Raw genomic sequence first — 23,238 nt, forward strand, 5'->3', positions numbered from 1 at the left:
AGGAAATTATATTAATGCATCGGTTTTGACCGACGCAAAGACGCTACAACAAGATGCATCGTGAGTTCAACCTGAGTTCTAGCCGGTGCGCACGTATTCCACCGGTGCACGCGCATCGTGAACGTGCATGCCGGCGCACCGATGCAAATCGATGAATCGTGTGACTAGACTAGACAAATATCAAGATGTATCCATCAGTGGACCAATTGCATGCTTTTGCAGAGGACAAGAAGCCTTCAGTCGACTCCTTCAGACATTAAGCACCCCCCACAGCCCAAATGGAATGATAAAAAAATAAAAAATAAAAAAAATATTTAAAAAAAGTTTAAAAATATTATACTTTTTTTTTTTTTTTTTTGTCGACCAATAGTCGACCAACGGCAAATTTTTGCCAATCCTAGTCGACCATCCAAATCCTTAGTTGGGGACAGCCCTAGTGGCTACTGTATAACAGTACTGTATATCTGTATGTTGTAAATGTCATAATATAAATCTGTATATCTGTATGTTGTGTATGTCATAAATGTCATTATGAATTGAAAATGGGGGACCCTGATGTAAACAAGACGAAAGTCTTTCTCTGATTTGCATCCCCTTAACAATTGTGTGTATTGAGCTATACTGTATTGTACCCATTCTGCAATCTGTTAATAACATTTTCAATCAATCAATCAATACAGATGATGGGCTTCAAATAATTATTTTTACTTAATCCAGCTCTCTATTTTAGCTGCGAGTCCAAACAGGTCTGTGTCCCGACCTTGTAGTCCCAAATTCAATGCATTCAGGCGGTCAAAGATCTCGGCTAGATATGCCAGCTGTGCCAGCCATTCATTATCAGCACATTTCTCTGCAAATGGGTTGTTTTTGTCTGCAAGGAAAATCTGCGCTTCTTCTCTCTCTCCGCACTTCTGACAAAACACACACAAAGACAAGACGTGGTCTCCGCGATTATACTGTACATGCGTAGGATGTAGTGAGATGTGTATTTGAATACTGTGTCTGCCTCCGTTGATGAAGGGGCGAGACATGGCAAATACAAACAGCTGCCAGGTGGGAAACTCTATCGGAGTTGGGCTCGTCGGTTTTTCTCTTGATTTTTTTACTTGCCAATGCACTGTCACCTACCCATGACCCCACTTTGGGTCGCAACCCGTAGTTTGAGAACTGCTGCTCTAGAGTATCCATCCAACATGTTGATTTTCCTACACAGGGAAAAACACACTGGACCTTGTTTACACAACCCTGCGAGGAGCATACAAGGCTACACCTGGGTGCTTCTGATCACACTACTGGCATGCTAATGCCAGCATACACAAGGGCTAAAGTCACCAGACCAGTTCAGAAGCAAGTACAGGTGTGGCCAGAGGATGCTTCCTCAACACTTCAAGACTGCTTTGACACCACAGACTGGGATATGTTTAAGCAGGTAGCCACCTATAACCATCACACAACCATGAATATATGAAATGCATCGACGATGTCACGGAGACCAAGACCATCACAGTACGGGCCAATCAGAAACCATGGCTGACAAGGGAAGTCCATGGTTTTTACTGAGGGCTGGAAACGCCGCCTTCAGGGCAGGCGACAAGGCTGGCCTGAACAGCCAGAGCCAACTTGGACCATGGCATCAAAAATGCAAAAAGGCAAAGAGGACAGAGCACCGTTTCAGTGACAGCAGAGACACCAGGAGACTGTGTCAGGGGATTCAGACCATCATGGACTACAAACCCCGACCACAGACCTGCGACAGTGACACCACTCTACTGAACAACCTGAACGACTTCTATGCTAGCTTTGAAGCCCTCAACAGCACTCCTGCACAGAAGACAACACCCCCCCCCCAGGCGACCAGGTGCTGTCCCTGTCCCCAGCCAGCGTGAGATAATCCCTCTCCAGGATCAACGCTCGCAAAGCTGCGGGCCCAGACAACATACCCGGGTGGGTGCTGAAAGACTGTGCAGTGGAGCTCACTGATGTCTTCACAGACATCTTTAACACCTCCCTGAGCCAAGCCGCTATCCCTATATGCTTCAAAGACATTACCATCATCCCGGTCCCAAAGAAGGCTTCTCTAGCCTGCTTCAATGACTACCGTCCTGTTACACTGACAGTGTCTGACACCCATCATTATGAAGTGCTTTGAACGGCTAGTCATGCAACACATCAAATCCATCCTCCCTCCCTCCCTGGACTCCTTCCAGTTTGCATATCGGGCAAACCGGTCCACCGATGATGCAATCTCCACTGCCCTCCACTCAGCTCTCACCCATCTGGACACAAAAACGCATACGCCAGGATGCTGTTCATAGATTTTAGTTCAGCATTTAACACTATCATCCCCCAACAGCTGATAGTGAAACTGGACCTGCTGGGGCTGAGCACCTCGCTGTGCAATTGGCTGCTGGACTTCCTGACCGGGAGACCACAGGCAGTTCAGGTTGGCAACAACACATCCAGCACCATCATCCTGAACACTGGGGCCCCCCAAGGATGCATGCTCAGCCCCCTACTCTTCACACTACTGACTCACAACTGCACACCAAAATATAACACCAACCTCTTTGTCAAGTTTGCAGATGACACAACTGTGGTGGGGCTCATTAACTCATTCAGCGCCAGTCACAAGAAAAGTCGGGTTAACTCGTCAACCGTTCAGCGCCAATCACGAGAAAACTTGGGTTTTAATCGTTATTTCTTTTATTAGCTTTATCCATACATTTTTCATCCATCCAACCTGATGTTATCATTGGGAATGGGTCTGAGCTCGCAAAAGGGCAAATACCGCCGCCTACGCCTTCAAGCCGGTATTGCACTCCATTCGAAATGGTGTAGTTTATTTTCTGGGCCGATCTGAGCTGTGCGGGCGGGGTTTAAATACTTCGGCAAGACTAGCGTTTACAACTATACATCTGCGATGCTGCCCCCCCCCCCCCCCCCCCCCCCCCCCCCCCTTCATATGCAATGCCGGACAATGTGGGACGGACCTCCACAAGCAGTATTTGGAATGGCAATCAGATAATTGGATTATTTTTTTTGCATTACATCAGAGACCAGGTAAGGACTCTAATATCCAATCTTGTGTTGATCTGATATTTCTTTCTACCGCGATCGAAGCTGTCTGTGTGGAATGTGTTGTGCTTTTTACCATTGGCTGCGGTGGGGGGGGCGAGCGCCCCGCTACGAGGGCCATTTCATGTATGCACGAGGAGACATAATAATGATAATCTAGCGTTGATTTCAGGAAGATTCGATAATCAGGCGAAAAATTACAACGTGATAAGTAGGGCTGACCCCTATTAGTCGATTAGTCGACTAATCGGTCGAAAGGGGCCGTAGTCGACTAACCAACCTCTTAGTCGAATAGTAAAAAAAATAAAAAAATTATAATATTAAAAAAAATATATATACTGTATATAATTTTTTTTCCATTCTTTCCAAACGAAAAGAGGCCTAGAAGCGTGGCTAACGCTAATGGCACGCATACCAGAGGCTAACTGCCTACGAAAACAGGCACAGAGGCACTGAAAGAGGATTTCACCCATCTAATGAACACACTAGACTAGACAAATATCAAGATGTATCCATCAGTGGACCAATTGCATGCTTTTGCAGAGGACAAGAAGCCTTCAGTCGACTCCTTCAGACATTAAGCACCCCCACAGCCCAAATGGAATGATAAAAAAAAAAAAAAAAGGTATACTTTTATTTTTTTTATTATTTTTTTAGTCGACCAATAGTCGAATAACGGCACATTTTGGCCAATCATAGTCGACCATCCAAATCCTTAGTCGGGGACAGCCCTAGTGATAAGTGTATTCCACTAAAATGCTATTATCGCGTCTTTTCCTGGGATTACTAAGTAAGAATCACCAAAACTATACTCATATTCAAAACAGTATAAAACGGAAATGTAAGGATGAAAAAACAATCTGTTTTGTGCATGTTGACTGGAAGCAACTCACTGACAATCGACGGGTGTATTAGACCCATAGCTATAATATAAGATATATTTTAAGCACTCGCAAATTTCGCAGTCTCCCCATTGATTAAAGCAATGGCGTTCTAGCGCCCCCTGGCGCCCCAACCCCTGGCGCTGATTGAGTTAACAACAATGACGAGTCTCACCTAAAGACAACGTGGTGCGGGAACAACAAACTCATTCTCAATGTGGAGAAAACTAAGGAGGTTGTTGTCGACATCCGGAGAGCGCACCGCACCCAGCACCCTCCACTGACCATCAACGGTGCGGTGGTGGAGAGAGTGAGCAGCACCAAATTCCTGGGTGTGCACATCACAGAGGACCTCTCCTGGAACACCAACACTGCATCACTGGCCAAGAAAGCTCAACAGCGCCTCTACTTCCTCCACAAACTGAGAAGAGCTGGAGCCTCAGTTCCCATCTTGTGCTCCTTCTACCGGGGCACCATCGAGAGCCTCCTGACCAGCTGCATAACCGTGTGGTACGGCGGTTGCACGGCATCCTGCCGCAAGACCCTGCAGCGCACGGTCAGAACAGCTGAGAGGATCGTTGGTGCCCCCCTCCCCTCCCTCCAGGACATTTATAACACACGCCTGGCCCGCAAAGCCCTCACAGCGCTTCTTCAGTCTCCTGCCCTCCGGGAGGATAATGAGGAGCCTCCCTGCTAGGACTAGCAGGCTGAAAGACAGCTTCATCCATCAGGACAGGCTGTCAGGAAGCTGAACTCTCTACCAGCTCTCCCCCTCTCTTACTCTGCCCACATAGACTCTGGACTAGGACCCCCCCCCCCCCCACTAACACACACACACACACACACACACACACACATCCCACAGACACACACTGCCACTTTACCAACTCACTGCCACTTTATTTTATTTGACTATGTACTACCGCTGCAAGGAATATTTGCACTAAGTTCTCTTTGACCTCTTTTTATTTAATTCGCTCATTCATTTCATTTTAGCTACTGTTTATATTGTACATAGTTCTGTATATTGTGTGTTGTATATTGTGTCATATGTTACTTTATGTTTATATTGTCGAGATCTTTTTATATACACTGCGGGAAGGGGGAACGTAATTACATTTTCTGTATGTCTTGCACATTATGGGAAATGACAATAAAGTTTACTTTGACTTTGACTTTGGCAAGCTATTTGTATGAGAGATGTGTTTTTCCCCTTTGCACTTTTGGGCCCGGGTTGACTATAGCCAAAGCTAGAGGGTGAAGCTTGTGATGGTTACACAGAGTAACTCTAGTTCTATGATCATAGTTGAAGCCCTCCTGCTTTCAATGCCCTGCTGTTCCTGGGTGCAGAGAGGCGAGCCATGCATATTTTTTCACTATGTGCACGAGTGTTAGCCAATGTGAGCCTCTGTGTGTGCACGCCTATTCAACTTCACACTCCATAACCTTCAAGATACGATTTTCTTATTCTTTTGAATGAGGACCATGTAGGGTCAACCACATGCCAGCATTTTGTGATTTTGTGTCTACACTCTACACAATCCTCCATTGGGCAGGCAATGAGCTGTAATTAAAACAACACAAGGATTCAATGTCCCCGATGACGTCATGGTCATCTTCAAGTTTATTTACTCTCAATAACTGTCAAACTAAATTAATGTGTGCAAAACAGTTTTTGGATGTGAGATTATGTGTAAACGTTTTTTTGGTGAAGTGCTCATTTTAAGTTTAAAGAGAGATTATAGTAATGCAGGCTTTACCGGAAGATTACCAGTATCCAAACTTTGCATAAAGATAATTGTAGTTGAAATGCCAAATAAATACACTTGGCCATTTGATTATATCAGTCGCCTTGATAAAGTTCCATGTGAAATGGGATTAATTTGCTGTCGGACCTTTAAATATTTATTTACTTTGAGTTAATCCAATAGCTGTGTATTTTCCGCTTTACTAGGTGTTGTTGCCTGGCAGAAGTTGCAATTGAATAGGGCTAGTTATTTGTAACATTATGTCAAGACTCAAGAGGGAAGATGAGCAGTAGAAGCAGTGACATTTAATTGTTTTATGGGTTGGTTTCGTGGCAGCACTAAAGTGGGTGATTTTATTTCAATTTGAATTTGAGGCATGATTCAAATGAAATGTGGATTAATATCTTGAAACGTGTGGGTTGGTGTGTAATCGTATGACAGTAGTGGAAAAACACGAGAGAAAGATGGATTGAATGTCTTGTGATGTGGGATAATTTAACCAGATTATTCAGGGAGGGCGGACAACGGTGTCTTTGATTAAGGATGGCGTTTACCGACAGAATGACTCGTTTACAGCTTACAGCAATGGAGCCCCATAGCCTAGATGTCCTAAAGAATGATGAGCTAACAAAGTATTTATACACTATAGGAGATCTGACATACACAATGAGTTATGTGATGTACAAACTATGAGAGAATGACGTAGATAGAAGGCTATGTGTGTCATGTCTTTGTGTGCTAGAAGGAGAGACTGGGAGAGAGAGGGGGTGTGTGTGTGTGTCTGTGTGAGGGAGGGGAGGGGGTAGTGTGTTAGTGTGTTAGTCAGTCTGAAAGATATATATATATTAGGGCTGTCAGTTTATCGCGTTAATTAGATTAATTAATTACACAGCAAATTATCGCGTTATGAAAATTAACTCAAAATTAATTACAATCTTTTTTTTTTTTTTTTTTTTTTATTAAATAATTTTTTTTTTGTATCTCATTCATTCCATAAGAATGTAGAATACACATTTACAGACTTTTTTATTTTTTAATATGGTCCATTTGCATGTTCTTGGTATCTGATTCTAGGGACATCTATGAATCTCAGGGAATGTATTCCCAGTGTCAGAAATACTGTGGGCTAGATCCACAAAGAATGGATTGCATGGTGCAAGTTGCACCCTGGTCTGCATCCCCTTAACAATTGTGTGCCGTACTGTATTGTACCCATTCTGCAATCTGTTAATAACATTTTCATTCAATCAATCAATCTGCGCAGTGATTGATTGAATGAAAATTTTATTTTGAGTAAATTGTAATGAACCAAATGAGAATATCAATACATTTTTTTGTATCTTTGACTGTGAATAACACCATGCTCAAATTGACCAGACCTGAAAAATCTAAGCAAATTAATAGATGGAAGATGATTAAACAGAAGGTTTTGTAGATACAGTACTGAATTCTGCCATCCGGACACATGCAATTTGAAATATGATTATATAATATAGAATATCAGGCATAAAATGGTAATGCGATTTGATTTGAAGTCTTTATTTCGAACATGCAATGAATACAACAAACAATAACAAAAAAGAAAAAACAACTCAATCTGCATGTTCGAAAAGGAGTAGGAAGAAGTATACACTTATTTAATCCTACCCCTTTTCCACTACTCAAATGAGTGTACTATTTTAAACATAAAAAAGAAAAGAAAAGAAAAGAAAAAAAAAATATATATATATATAAATGCAAAACAAAAAACAAAAACTATATATGTATAAAATAAAATAAAATAGAAACAAAATAAAAATGTAAACACCCGTGAATATCAAGTCCCTTCTTCATCCCTGTACCTTGTGAACATAATTTCCTTATACATCAGTTTGAATTGTCTCATGTTTGGACATTGCTTTAGCACCACATTAAGACTGTTCCACAGTTTCACTCCACATATTGAGATGCAGTGTTTTCTCATGGTAGTGCGTACGTTTAGCACCTTTAAATTGTGTTCTCCCCTCAAATTATAACCCCCCTCCCTATCAAAGAACAATTCTTGAATGTTTCTTGGAAGTGCATGACTTTTTGCTTTATACATTAATTGTGCCGTTTTAAATTCCACAAGATCATTTAACTTCAATGTCTTTGACTCCAGAAACAATATGTTAGTGTGATCACGATAACCTGCAATGTGAACTATCCTTATGGCCCTTTTTTGGAGTATAAAAAGTGGTTGTAGTGTAGACTTATAATTGTTTCCCCAGACTTCAGCACAGTAATTTAAATATGGTAAAACTAGTGAACAGTAGAGAATGTAGAGTGATTTTCTATCCAGGATGTGCTTTACTTTACTCATGACGATTAAAATGCGATTAATTAGATTAATTAATTACAAATCCTGTAATTAATTAGATACATTTTTTTAATCGCCTGACAGCACTAATATATATATATATTAAACTAAATAAGACTCGTGCACATCTAGTTGGACCCCGACTGGAGGTGCAGGTCAGCGCAAGAGAGATGTATAAAACGAAAAAAAAGCTTCTGCTTCCTCCTGAGGAAGCAGAAGCGAAACGCGTTGTGCAATAAAAAAAAAAGAAGCAAAAACCAGTCCTGAGGAGTGTGCGGTCCCTTCTTTCTTTTGAAGGTATTCTTCTTTTAGTTTATATATATATATATATATATATTAGAGCGAGCTGGGCCGTTAACGGCGTTAACGTGCTGCGTTAACGCTATACTAGTATCGCGCGATAATATAATTAACGCATTAATCTAAAAAAATTTATAATAATTTATTTTTTTTTTTTTTTTACCTTTATTTACCCAGGGTAGGTTCGCTGAGCACAGATGCTCTTTTTCAGGAATGCCCTGCTTCACATTCACACAGTTCCATTCACACCTGGGAGCTGCCCAGTACAACCACAGTTGACACCATTGGCCACTGAGCAACTCCACTGGAGCAGTTGATTCAAGCCATGTCACATAGTTCAAGTTTGAAATGATTCTTTCTGTTTTGCTCCTGAGAGTGTGCTAGATACTGTACTGTACTGGTAATATTATTTATTTGTGTTAACTTCTGAATAAAACAACTTATTAAACACAAGTACATTTTATTGAACATTATTTTGATATTTATTATCATAGCAAAACAGCTTTTTCAAACAGTCTGTAATGCATTTTGGAAACGGGAGATGGGCTCATGGTGTAATGGGCCACCTGGCCTGAGAAACATAAGGAGGAAAGAAAAAGTAAGGACTTACTTCTGGTCATTATTTGGGTAGAACACACATATTTTGAATGCCTTCGGCAGGTTTTTTTTTTTTTTTTTTTAGTCATTTTAATCTAGATTAATCTAGATTAAATCCAGGATTGCAGATAGATTAATCTAGATTAAAAAAATTAATCTATGCCCACCTCTAATATATATATAATATCCCTTAGTTATATGGTTAAGCATTACATCACGCGCAGAAGTGATGTTATGAGAATTAGAGCATGCCTAGGGTTGGTCGTTCTCATAACACACGACTACAAGTGGTGTAATGTCTTTTATACAATTGCCGAATTCATCCAACCTTATTGCTATACAATAAACACACTAATTGAAGATGTATTCACAAAACCATCCACAGAAAAAGTAGGTGCAAAAAAAAAGAAGAGAAGTTGCCTCCGCGTGTAGAATAGTGATGTTAAAGGCGGTCAGGTGGCGTAACGGAGATTGCGTTCGTTACCAAACCCCGGAGCGGCTGGATTCGCCTGTTCGAATCCAGCTCACAGCTCCGGGGTTGTCACCAGCTTGGCTGGCCGTTCACACTAATACAATTGGCAGTATTAGAGGGTGGGAGAAGCTGGCGGGGTGGGTCCGGGTCGTTGTAAACAGCGACTCCTACAGTTTGGTCGGGGCGCCTGCTAAGCGCGGATAGGACTTGAGTGGGATAGTGTGATCCTTCCACACGCTACGCCCTCTCAATGAGAATCCGCGCTGCCAGGTGAAAAGAAGCGGTTGATTGGCTGGACGTGTGTCGGAGGAAGCACGTGATAGCCTCCACTCTCCCAGACCGACTGTGGGGGGTAAGTGCGCAGCGACCAGGAAGGGGATTGGGAATTGGCATAACGACTAACATTGGGATGGGAGAAAATCGGAGGAAAATGGAGGGGGAAAAAGATCAATAAAAAAAAAAAAAATAGTGATGTTAAGATTCACCGATTCGCATCGGTGCACCGCCATAAACTTTCAAGATGCAAGTGCACCGGTGGAATAAGTGCGCATCGGCTAGAATTCAGGTTGAACTCGCGATGCATCTGTTGTTAGCGTCTTTGCATCGGTCAAAACCGATTCATTCATATAATTTCCTCTCATCCACTTCTGTCAGCAGTGCACTGCACACAGCAGATACTATCTTTGCTTCGCTACTACAGAAGGCGAGAGCCGCGTCACAGTTATCAACAAACAGTGGAAGTCGAGGAGGAGACATGAATTGAATTGATCAACTGGCTAACGTTAGTAGCCGCTGGCTAATGTTAGCCACTGTTAGCCGTTCAGCTAACGCTAGCCTAAACTATCTAACTAACTAACGTGACTCTGCAACACCAGTTCCATTAGTGAGGAAATGGGGGGGGGGGGTATATTGACGACGCTTGACAACAGGTTCAAAGATAACTTCACATTTATTGGCAATTCGTTTCTTTATATCGCTTCCTCCAGATTCAAACTGTGCTGTTGACAAAATGCCATCATGGTGTGGTTAGCTACGGAGCATCAGAACGCTCAAACTCAAACGCGCTCTCGCTCTCTCTCTCTCTCTCTCTCTCTCTCTCTCTCTCTCTCTCTCTCTCTCTCTCTCTCTCTCTCTCTCTCTCTCTCTCTACGTTCAATGATTTAAAGTGGCCAAATGTTACAATATAAATACTAACTGGATAGTTGATGATAAACATTTAATTTCATTATCTGAAATATTCTAAGATCATTAAGTCTGCTATAAGCCATTATCCCTTTGTGTGTGATTATTATTGTCTCACAGTAGTGTGTATATATACAGTGTGTGTGTGTGTGTGTGTGTGTGTGTGTGTGTGTGTGTGTGTGTGTGTGTGTGTGTGTGTGTGTGTGTGTGTGTGTGTGTGTGTGTGTGTGTGTGTGTGTGTGTGTGTGTGTGTGTGTGTGTGTGTGTGTGTGTGTGTGTGTGTGTGTGTGTGTGTGTGTGTGTGTGTGTGTGTGTGTGTGTGTGTGTGTGTGTTTTTTTAGCTAAAGTGGATAGAAAACACAGTACTGTGCAAAAGTCTTAGGGCTAGATCCACAAAGAATGGATTGCACGGAGCAAGTTGCACCTTTACTTACAATTCATTATGAATTGAAAATGGGGGACCCTGATGTAAACAAGACGAAAGTCTTTCTCTGGTCTGCATCCGCTTAACAATTGTGTGTATTGAGCCGTACTGTATTGTACCCATTCTGCAATATGTTAATAAAACTTTCATGTGACTAGCAAACAGTGTTGGGACTAACGCGTTACAAAGTAACGCGTTACAGAAACGAAGTTACTTTTTGCCGCAACTAGTACTCTAACGCATTACTTTTGAAATTCAGTAACGCTACTTACGTTACTGAATGGTTCGTCACTGCGTTATTTGCGTTATATACGGCGTAGATTGATAGCGAGCGGTAGTGATTATTATTATTATCCTCATCCCCACCCGCGTAGAATGATACGAGGCGAGTCTGGCCACTGGCCAATCAGAAGTGCGCAAGAAATGCGGCTACGGAAAGAAATAGACCCTCTCTATTGTAAACAAAACAAACGCTCGCTATGAATCTACATACAAAGAATGCAGTAACAAACTAACAAACCATTTAGCAACTACTTGGAGAGATAATTAATATACAACATGGAAACGAGATAAAGAACATGTTTGAGGCGCTGCTGGAGTCAACTGGACTAACGTAACGTTACTACATCTCAACCACCGCAGACTTTGGTGAGTGAAACTCAAGTTGATCAACGGATTTTGACTGTACGAAATCTGCCAGGGAATCTCATATAATACTAACCAAACAATATAAATATAGTCCTTTCATGCACAATTGATATCCTAACTATTCTAACGTTGCAATGCTTTGATTGATATCTTAAACAACGTTGCAACTTGCAAGATGGTGAATGAATGAATGAATGAAAACTTTATTTAACAGATTGCAGAATGGGTACAATACAGTACGGCTCAATACATACAATTGTTAAGGGGATGCAGACCAGAGAAAGACGTTTGTCTTGTTTCCATCAGGGTCCCCCATTTTCAATTCATATAGACATTTATGACATACACAACATACATGACATTTATGGCATAGGGACATATAGGTATTTAGTACTGATACATTTGTGACATAAACGGTATTCAAATATACAGTACTGTTACCGCTAGCTTTGGGTAGGGCGTTCCACATTGTTGTGGCATAATTGCGAAACGTGTTTAGTCCCTTGTTTGAGCCGAATCTGGGTTTTACATGATTTGTTGAGCTTCCTCTGGTGTAGTGGTTGTGGTATTCACTGACCTTTGGGAAGTATTTTGACATGTACATGGGTACCCCGGTCGTATAGTGTATCTTGTAGACCAGGCCCATTGCAAGTTGCTGTACTCTGTCGTCTACTCTAAGCCATCCTAGGTTGTCAAAGTGGGCAGGGGTGAGGTGGGTTCTGGGGTTCAGGTCAAGTAGTAGTCTGACCAGTTTGTTTTGTGATGTTTGTAATTTTGTTTTAAGCGCCTTTGAGGTGCTTTGGTACCATGAGGTGCAAGCATAGTCGTAGTACCCTTGAATTATAATGGTTATAATGAAACGCTCCGGCGACATCAAGGCTGTTCCTTCAACCGGCGCACTTCTTATTATATGACTCGGGACAACATTTGTTTGTGTCAGATTTGTGTTTGTATCTAGACCACATTGCTTAGCAGAGTTCGGTGATGTGAATGGAAACTGTCAAGTTGATCAACCGATTTTGAGTACTATAGGGCATGGGACTCGGGAGCAATCTTTTTTTTTTAATCTTTTTTTTAAATAACTAAATAGTTACTTTTCACAGTAACTCATTACTTTTGGGTGTAAGTAACTAGTACAGTAACGAAGTTACTTTGAAATGAAGTAACTAGTAAAGTAACTGAGTTACTATTTTTCAGTAACTAGCACAACACTGCTAGCAAACCACACAAGCACACTTATTACACACCGACACTGCTGCTGCTTTCACTGTATAATAATACTTTTAAAATATTTTATCCGCTGGGTTTTACCTTTTATTATATAGATCGTTGTGTATTGTTCTCTGCAAAACGTTAGGTTATGACTATAACCAAGTTCTGTTAGTTAGGGGCGATGCTTGGCATCACTACTGCACTATCTCGCGTACGTGCACGCGTACTGAATAAACCACAAATGTACCTCTAATACCAGTATTAGTCTGACCACACCCCTCATCAGCTTACCTTCATAAGCAGGTGTGTGGTCACCTGCTCTCCTCCTTCCCAAGCTTTCACCACAAGGTGAGGACAAGGGCTGCAGCGGTCGTCTGATGCCAAGCATCGCCCCTAACTAACAGAACTTGGTTATAGTCATAACCTAACGTTCTGTATCGTTAGTGGCTTAGCTTGGCATCACTACTGCACAAGGGAGGCCAAGCAGAGCCACTTGGCTGACAAATACACCCCGCTGACAGCCCCCCAAAACCATCAGAACAGGGAGGGCCGAGCCCCCCCGACCCCCCCTAATGGAGGGTAGCCCCCCTATTAGGGACGTCACGGGAGGGCGACGGACTCGACCGTGCGAAGAGGCACTCAAGCAACTCAACGCACAGGGTGAGCAGACCGTGGCTTGACCCCACGACTACACACACGCACAACCCGCATGCCACCCGGGAACGAACGGAGGAACAACCTCGTTACTGCCCCCAGAATCACAGGGTCAAGGGCAAACCCAACCCCGTGGCAAGGCCGTAGCAGCGGAGCACGAAGGAAGACCCAGACCCACCAAAAGGACTGGACTCCCTAGAATGGGGGCCCGGAGAAGTCCATGATGCCAGCATCAAGACCCCACCAGGTGGGCACGTAGTGCCCCGCCCCCCACATCGCCAGCGTATTCGGACAAAGGCCCCTCAGTTACTGCACCTGGTATTCCCAGGCGGAACCAACCAGGCCAGAACCTGCCCAGCTTCCGAGATCGGACGAGATCGGGCGTGTTCAGGTCGGTATGGCCGTAAGCCGAGCGGGCCCCGTCCCCCCAATAGTACACCGCCTGGCACACTGACCCTGCAGAACAGGCAGTCAGCATGGCCGTAAGCACACAAAAAAGGTTAACCAACGGAAGCAGGCAGCGCACCGGGGAAAAACCAGGCAACAGGCTGTTAACCCTAGCCTGGAGACTGCGGACGAGACAGGCGCCAGAGGGGACAGCTGAACACAGCCGCCCCGGCGGAAGGAGCGTAAGCTGGCGGTGTTGCATGACCAAGCCTCCATTTAACAACCCCCACCCAGAGGGGTCGAGGCAGAGAAGGCTGACACGATTGGCAGACGTCATGAACGTGCAGGGGCACCCTCAACGGTGAACCCGGGAGTTGACACTGCTCCAACACACCAGGGAATCAACCACCTCGGTGTTACCCAATGCGGTGGTTGTTCCTATAACCCCTCAAGAAAAAACTCCAAAACACACCTGCGGGTATACACCGGCTATACCGCAGTACAAGTGTTTCAGTTTCCAAAAAGGGTTAACCCAGGCCTACGGGTCGCAAACATCACTTCGGACCGGGCCTGGCGGTACGGGAAGCACAGGGTCACCAGAGGAGGTCAAAAAACCACCCCCACAGGCCCCTCTTCGCCATGCGTGAGAGAGGAGCGAAAAATAATGGAGAACCAGCCCCTAAGCACACCGTACCTGGCATTCCCCGGCGGTCTCCCAACCAAGTACTAACCAGGACCAACCTGTGTAGCGGCCGAGATCCGACGAGATCGAGCGCGTACAGAATGGCATGGCTGTAAGCCATGACGACAGTGCTGAGTAAAAACATACCCAACCAGGGTCTCCATAGCGCTTAACCCTGTGACACCCAGACCGACCTGGCATTTTTCCCCCTGAAAAAAGCCCAAGTCCCTCAGGGTACCAGAACAGCAGATCTGCATCCCCGGCGGACAACGGGTTCAACTGATCTGGACCAGCGTGACCAGAACCAGTCCCGTGCCCTAACCACGCCGACATGCCTACTCCAGGAGAAGGGCAGATATGCGTGTTGATCTTAACATGAAAAGAAGGCGCCACCCAGACGTTCGGACGAACCGCGCCTGGTGGCCCACCCCAAGGGCGTGAGACCCCACTACATATGTTCAGATCCATCCCGTCATCATCCCCCAGACATGAACGAGAATCCGTCGACAACCCACCCAGGTCATGGGATGTGGTCGTCGGAAGAGGAAAAACCCCCATCTCAGTTGCTTTATAAAAACGCTGTTTCAACCACAAGCAACCAAGGCGTGCCAGTCAATCGCCTGTTTACAGCGAGCTAGCACTATACGTGCGTCGGGACACACCCCCATCAATGAACAGGCTATTTAGACCTGTCATTGAATCCCCAAGGCGCCCAGGGGAACGACAAGAGGGGTGTGACACTCCCTAACTCCAACACTTCTGGAATAGAAAGAAGGAAGCATCAACAGTATGTATCCCAGTCTACACAGCCGGGGTAAAAAATGTTCACATTTTTACATCCCACCACCCTCCCATAGGAAAGAGACGGGGATCCCCAGAGAGACTTCCCACGCGAGCTGTACAGATTGAAAAGAATATATTGCACCTTGAGCCATGTAAAAAACTGGGTTTAGGGCCTCCGGGGAAGAGGCACTGAACCCATACACACTCAATAAACGAATTGAATCGAATATACATACAATAGAAAAGGACCCTTCTAGAGGGTCCACTCACTTTGACAATCTGAGGAGGAAGGCTCTGTACTCTGATGGAGGCTTCCTCACATGGAAGAAGGAGTCCGAACTCACAGAAGGCCTGAATAGGCGCTTGGTGAGGAGGAGCCCTGACCACCCCCCCTGAAAACAGATCCATCACATGGACCTGAACAGCACACGGAAGTCCTACCAACAGAGACGCGCACGGTGACGTACTCTATGGCGGGGGAATTCCTGCGGTGCACACGCCCAATATACCAGGCCGTGGGACCAGGAACTCCCCCCCCCCCCCCCCCCGTAACGTGCCGAACCGCCACGTGACGGGAACCTTGAAGGACAGGGGGTGTACCCCTGACCGACAGAACAATGGGGAGAGGAAAGGTTACCAGTTCACCCCTTTACGACCCCACACCCATGATACGACGTAACGACAAAAAGAGAATATGACACAGTCATAGTCAGCTCTATGAAGCGTTTCACAGCTCATGAGCTAACCTGCTATCTGATTTTTACTAAGGAAAAACACAGAATAGAGAGGGCTCTAAGAACCCCGGTCCAACATACACATGTGCTTCTGTGGCCAGTACAACCCAGTTGTAGGTCACATGACACACACAACCCATCATCACCTACAAAAAATGGCAAAAACACTCAACAGAGGAACGCCGTTTTTTTCCACAATGAGAGAATACATCATTCTTGATTAGTATCGACCACAGGCCTTGCTAAGCACACATGACAGCAACCAAACCAATTTCCCTTTAGGAAATAAGTTTCTCCAGCAGATTTAGCACAACCTCAGCAATCAAGCTAAGAGTTACATCGTATCCCTACCACACAAAAGACACAATTAATGCACAACATGTCTGATAGGAGGTGATAAAGTCCCCAGGGAACCGGGGGGGAAAACACAATCCTCCTATTTTACCCTCAATACGGCCAGTTAAAACAGGAAAACCTGTTAATGTGTGAACTCACTGTTCATTGTCATTACAGTCTGAGAAAGAACATTCTTTTACTCACTTGTCACCAAGCATAGCTTCATAGGTTAGTTGCCTTAGTAGTGAGTACACGGTACACATAAACACCATGATGTTTCTCACACAACAACCAGATCAATACATCACGATCTGCACGGAGAAGCTAACTGCCAGTGACAAAAACAGCTCACACATAACCCGCAACGTATCCCAAATGCATTGCAACAACACACGTTTTGGGAAAAAACACCGTTATTCACAATACATTTAGCAAAGTAAAACCAGAAGACGTGTTATGAGGTCTGGCCAACCCCGTACCTACCCGGAACGCAGATCAGCGAAGTGCAGTCACAAGACACCGTAGAACACAGCCGTCCTGTGTTGTTCGATCCGGGCAGCGTCGCCGCTCCAACCAGTCGCTACAGTCCTCTTTGTTGACGCAATCCCCGTCCAGGTTCAGGGCAGGGTCGACGAACATCCCCTGTCAAGGATGACGTCGTGGTCAAGAGTGTAAAACATGTTAAAATCAAAGCACGTTCAACAGAATAGCATCAAGCTAACGGCTGCTCCAACCGTTCGGGTGCTATTGCTTCCGCTCGCGAGACGCCGATCGAACGACGCACGCGATCAGAAGCGAGCTCCCGGCGGCGCGCGAGAAGCTAAGCTACCCCGCGCCAGGCCACTGACCGGCTAACCGTAAGCTATGAACATGTAAACAATGACATAACACTCACCCAGACAGGCCGCCGTTCTGAACCCCTCCTCACTTTTTAAGAGAAAAGAGAAAACAAGACGTCAACACCGCTTCACAACGGTGACATTACCACGTCCGGCGGAATCAGCACAGTACCAACTGGCCTGTATAGCTGACTTTGAACATGAATCTGCCGCTATCGCACATTACATGCACATATCCCCTCGTGAAGGAATACTCTCATTTGGATATGAAAGATGGGGTCTTAACACGGTGACAGAGAGAATCCACTCGTCCAGAACACACAGGGATCACCAGTGTCAATGGTCGCGGCCCACTATAGTTAAACTATAATGGCCTTCAGACCAAGGTCTTCTGTCGCCTAGGTGGCTAAACAAAGGACCCTAGCCTGGGGCCGGTTTCCATAAACGTTGTCAAGTAGCCCCCATAGCACTAACAGACAAGTGGAGCCCGCCAGCAAACACTACTCACCCAACCTGGAACGCACCGCTTCTCACAACAGCGGCATGTCCGACAGTTCAGCTGTGGCCTGACAGGTTTCACCCCAACAAACACAGCAAGGAACTGCAGTTGAGAAGCATGCAGCGGCGTGCTCCCAATACGAAAACCGGTGGAGGGTTTTTAGAATGATCATCATCTTCCAGACACTCCAGTACGAAGACAATATCGCCGTATTTTCTCGAAAAATAGTGAGAGAGAAAATAAAGATATGATGTCAACGTATCCTTGTTTCCCAAAGCTGTTCCTAATCCAATTTCTTCCATCATGGTGTCAAGTGTGGGGATCTACCGAGGCACCTCTTCCTTGTGGTGAAAGCGAGAAGGAGGAGAGCAGGTGACCACACACCTGCTTATGAAGGTAAGCTGATGAGGGGTGTGGTCAGACTAATACTGGTATTAGAGGTACATTTGTGGTTTATTCAGTACGCGTGCACGTACGCGAGATAGTGCAGTAGTGATGCCAAGCTAAGCCACTAACGATACAGAACTGCTACGTTTGAGGAGCCGGGGAAAACAAGCATGTCATGTTTTTCTGCATGTATGTGCATAAAAAAGATGTAACAATAAAATAATCTGAATCTCTGTTTTCTATTCCAGTGCAATTTGTGACTGAAGGGCACCAGTCGGTTTTCACCATTAAAGTGGGACATGCCACCGTCCCAAAACTTTACAACTCTGGCTCCAGTGGAGGTACGAGCCCATTCTATACACTATATTTACACTTGTCTGTTTCTCTTTGTTTCACTATCACACAAGGACTTAACAATAATTGTTAATAAAACTGTAAGGAAGTTTGCATACTTTCGTTTTCTCTTAGAATACAACATCAGCGCCCTCGTTACCATAGCCACCAAGACCTTTCTACGCTATGATAAGCTACAAGATCTAATGGACAGCATACGGAGGTATTACCCGGACGTCACCATTGTGGTCGCTGATGACAGTGAAAACCCCAAGCCAGTGACCGGGCCTCACGTTGAGCATTACATCATGCCGTTTGGAAAGGTTTGTAATAGAGCTGGGAGGTATACCAAATATGAAATATGAAGTTGCATGGATCCATGCAAAGGTAAGGGTTTTTGCATACATATTGTAAAACTATATATACAAACTGTATATTTTTAAGTTGATCAAGATTCCTTGCAGCAGTATTTAAAAAGTAAAAGAAAATAGACCATTTTGAATTAAATAGGACCATGACAATTGTATTACAAGATAAGAAATTTAAAAAATATGTCATATGATTGAGTGATTAAAAACTTTATTAACAGATTGCAGAATGGGTACAATACAGTACGGCTCAATCACCATGTAACTGGAAAACTGCACTGGAAAAGCTTAATTTGATTTCAAACATTTATTTAAACTCGAAAGGCAACTGAGGTTTCCCTCATTTACAGTCACATTGAGTGTACATACAGAAATAACCACACAAAAAAGGCATATAAAATCACACGGCATATAAAATCATAACAATAAGACAAGGCGAGACAAAGGTAAGGATAACAAATCAATTAAAACATGTGCAACTTGATTGACAATGGTTGGAGATCAAGGTTTTAAATTGTGCAACAGAGGGGATAATCTCAAGCTTTAAGGACTGTTAAAGGACTGGTTCATTTCATGAGCTAGGGGCATCATAATGAAATGCAGATTTACCCTGTTCCGAGCAAACTCGAGGGACCTTAAGGACCAACCAGTCACTAGAACAGGTTCCATAGGTTCCAAAATTCCATTCCAAAGCTTGGACAAGGCATTGAGTCATGTCAGTGGTGGAAGAGGACACAATGGTGTGTCTGTGTTGCTGGTGGTTTTCTTCTCAAACCTCTTTCCCTTCCCACTCCTGCAGGGCTGGTTTGCAGGGAGGAACCTGGCCGTCTCCCAAGTGAGCACCAAGTATGTACTGTGGGTGGATGATGACTTTATCTTCACAGCCAACACCAAGCTAGAAAAGATGGTGGATATTCTGGAGAAGACCACTTTGGACTTGGTGAGGACAGATGGATAGGTACTTTTATTAATCCCTCGGAGCAAATTGATGCAAGATAATACAAAACAATTATAATAATACAAATAACAAGAAGATATCCCTAAAGTTCCTAAAGATGACTCCTGGGTTGCAATGAATGCACATAATAAAAAAAATTAAATAAAAAAAATGAATATATAACATACAGTTTGTACACTATCGACACAAAATGTACATAATATACCTCACCTAACCTCAACCTTTGAATAGGTTCCGGCTGACGATAAGTCAGCAGGAAGGGTACAACTCTTTCAGCTGAGTAACAATGTTCATCAAAGTGTTGAAACTTGAGTGCTGCAGTGTTGAGTGCATAGTAGTAGAGACATATTAGTATATTAGGAAGAGTGCATGATAGCAGAGGACAGTAAGAAGGTAAATATATTTGTATATATATATATATATATATATATATATATATATATATATATATATATATATATATATATATATATATATATATATATATATATACGTAATATATATATATATATATATATATATATATATATATATATATATATATACGTAATATATATACGTAGATATTTATTGAAGAAGTGTGTCTTTAGTCGACAGCAAAAGATTGATCGGGTTTCGGCTCTCCTAACTGTGGTAGGAAGTTCGTTCCACCATTGTCATCCCCAATAACCAGCATCGCCTTTTCCAGCCAGAACCTCCCCCTCTCACCTGTAATCACTAACCTGGGTGTAAAAATGGACCCCCACCTGACCTTTGACTCCCACATTAAGCACCTGTGCAAAACCTCATTCTTCCACCTTAAAAATAGACTCAGACTCCGTCCCACACTCACCCTGCCAGATGCGGAAAAACTCGTTCACACCTTTGTCTCCTCAAGGCTTGACTACTGCAAAGCACTGCTCATCGGGATCCCTAGCAAGAGCATCCAGAAGCTCCAGTACATTAAAAACTGTGCTGCTAGGATCCTGATGAGAGTGCGGAAATATGAACACATCACACCCAAGCTCCATTCCCTACACTGGCTCCCCGTCTCCTTCAGGATTGAATACAAGGTTTCCCTCCTCACCCATCAGTACATCCACAGCAACGCCCCCTCCTATCTAAAGGAACTCATCGCTCCCCCGACCTCCCTCCGCTCTGGACACTCAAACACACTCAAATCCATACACAGGACACACCTCTGCACCATGGGTGACCGGGCCTTCTGCTCAGCTGCGCCTCGGCTGTGGAATGCCCTCCCCGACCATCTGAGAGCACCACAGTCCATTGAGGTTTTTAAAAGGGGCCTAAAAACATTTATTTTTAACGAGGCATTTGCCCGAATTATTCTTTTATTTTATTTTAAAAAGAAAATGTATCTGTATGTTTCTTCCATTTCATTGGTTTATTAATTTTAATTGTGTTTATTCATTACATTTTTTATCTTTATCTCCTGTAGCACTTTGAGATTGTCACAAATATAAAGCGTGTTACAAATTAAATGTATTATTATTATTATTGTGGAGCAAGAAGATGTAGAGCGGAGGGGTCTTGAGGGTGTGTAGTTAGAGACCATTGACCGGAGATAGGCGGGAGCCATTCCCTTCGCGATATGCCAGGTCGAGCACCTTGAAGCGGATTCGTGTGGCGATGGGGATCCAGTGCAGGTCCCTAAGAAGTGGGGTAACATGGGCTGACTTTGGTAGGTTGGAGATCAGGCCGGCAGCTGCGTTCTGAATGAGTTGAAGTGGCTTGGTGGCGGTGGTCGGTAGACCAGCAAGCAGTAATTTGCAGTAGTCGAGGCGAGACATGACTGTTGATTGGATGAGGAGTTGAGTGGCTTCTTTTGTCAGGAAGGGGAGGATCCTTCTGACGTTGCTCAGGCGGAATCTGCAGGTTCTGGTCGTTGCGGTGATGTGAACGGAGAAGTTCAGCCGGTTGTCAAGGACTACACCAAGGTTCTTGGTGGTCGGGGACGCGGCCACGGCTACATTCTCCACTGAGATGGAAAGGTTGGTCAGCAGGGAGGATTTGGCCGGAGGTGAAGCAATTCTGTTTAGCTTAGGTTCAGTTTGAGGTGGTTGGTCGTCATCCAGGCAATGCTCTCTAGAACATCTGCCGATTGCGAAAGTTATTGGTCGGGGTTGTAACCAATGAGTGTAGCTTTCCAATGATTCCCCATGTGGGGGTGTGCGAATAGGGGATCTAAGTGAAAGGTGACGAGCAAAAACCAGAAGTGAAATAAATTCTGAATGAATCGCCGTGGATGAGGAAATGGAGAGCTTTTTTCTTGGCACACGGTTTACCCGGATCTCTCTAGAAGACTAACGGATTTTTATAAAATTTTGACCTGTATTACATGAGACTTCAGGCTATGGATTCGCGCTTTTCCAGCTTATACCTATCATTATTAATTTTTTATATATATTCTTTTGCAACTGCTACAGAACAATTTTCAACTCAAGTTCAGCCCTATGTTACTCTATTTCATTAGCACTAAAAGTGATTTTCCTTTTTTGCATTAGTAACTTCAGAATGTTATCTTTCAAAAGAGACCAGGCTTATGCATGTGCTATAAGCATAAAGTATAAAGATACGCTTTTCAAAAAAGGTATGCAGTCCTCAAGTTCAAGTAAAAGAAAATTGCTGCTTTTCTGGGTGCATGTTAAGACATTGAGTGCCACGCCCCTTCCGGGAAGTGACCCCTTCCGTGCCGCCCATTAAACCCATGTAATTGTAGTTTGTAGAGCTAAACCTATATTTTATAGTATAGCTATGGGTATAATAACACCATTGAGTCTCAGTGAGCTGCTTCTGGTCAACGTGCAAAAACAGATTCTTTTTTCATCCGTACATTTCCGTTTTATACCATTTTGAATATGAACATAGTCTGGCCGCTTCTGAGCAATTCCAGGGAAAAGACACGAAAACAGTGTTTTTGTGTAATTCAATAAACACGTTGAAATTTTTCGCCTGATTATCGGATCTTCCTGAAATCAAATATTGATCATCATTATTATCCTTCGTCGTGCACGCATGCAATATGATTTAGACCGGCCCCCACGCCGCAGCTCGGTAGGGAAAATAAACAAACCCGTTTCTAATGGGGTGCAATAATGCCGGAAGGCATTAGAGGGCGGTATAAGACAGTCTGCCAGCTCAGACACACTCAGAACAGTATGCACAAGGTGCCCCACTGAATTATAAATGGCAATAGCGAATAAAAGAAATACCGTGACAGAAACGTAGATCTACGTTTCCGGCACTCAACGATCAGGCGACAGAACCGTAGATCTACGTTTTTGGCAATCAATGTGTTAAGAGGTTAAAAAGAAGTAGAAAAGCCTGATATTACTGTTAATTGTTGTCCACATCCTGATTGACAACCATTAGAGGACAGCATATACAGCATGCCACTGTAT

At 43.9% G+C, this 23,238-nt stretch overlaps 1 protein-coding gene across 2 annotated transcripts in view; it reads left to right on the plus strand.

Annotated features, from left to right (window-relative positions):
• b4galnt1a (beta-1,4-N-acetyl-galactosaminyl transferase 1a) overlaps positions 1 to 23,238 on the plus strand; it is a 96,009-nt gene that overhangs the window by 62,464 nt on the left and 10,307 nt on the right. For both annotated transcript variants that reach the window (XM_084333750.1, XM_084333749.1), the window contains exons 7-9: positions 18,427 to 18,519; positions 18,647 to 18,834; positions 19,679 to 19,819. In XM_084333750.1, coding sequence (XP_084189876.1) covers positions 18,427 to 18,519; positions 18,647 to 18,834; positions 19,679 to 19,819 — 422 coding nt within the window. The remainder of the gene's footprint in view (positions 1 to 18,426; positions 18,520 to 18,646; positions 18,835 to 19,678; positions 19,820 to 23,238) is intronic.

Source organism: Notolepis coatsorum, assembly GCF_963971535.1.
Source record: "Notolepis coatsorum genome assembly, chromosome: 17".
NCBI lineage: Eukaryota > Metazoa > Chordata > Actinopteri > Aulopiformes > Paralepididae > Notolepis > Notolepis coatsorum.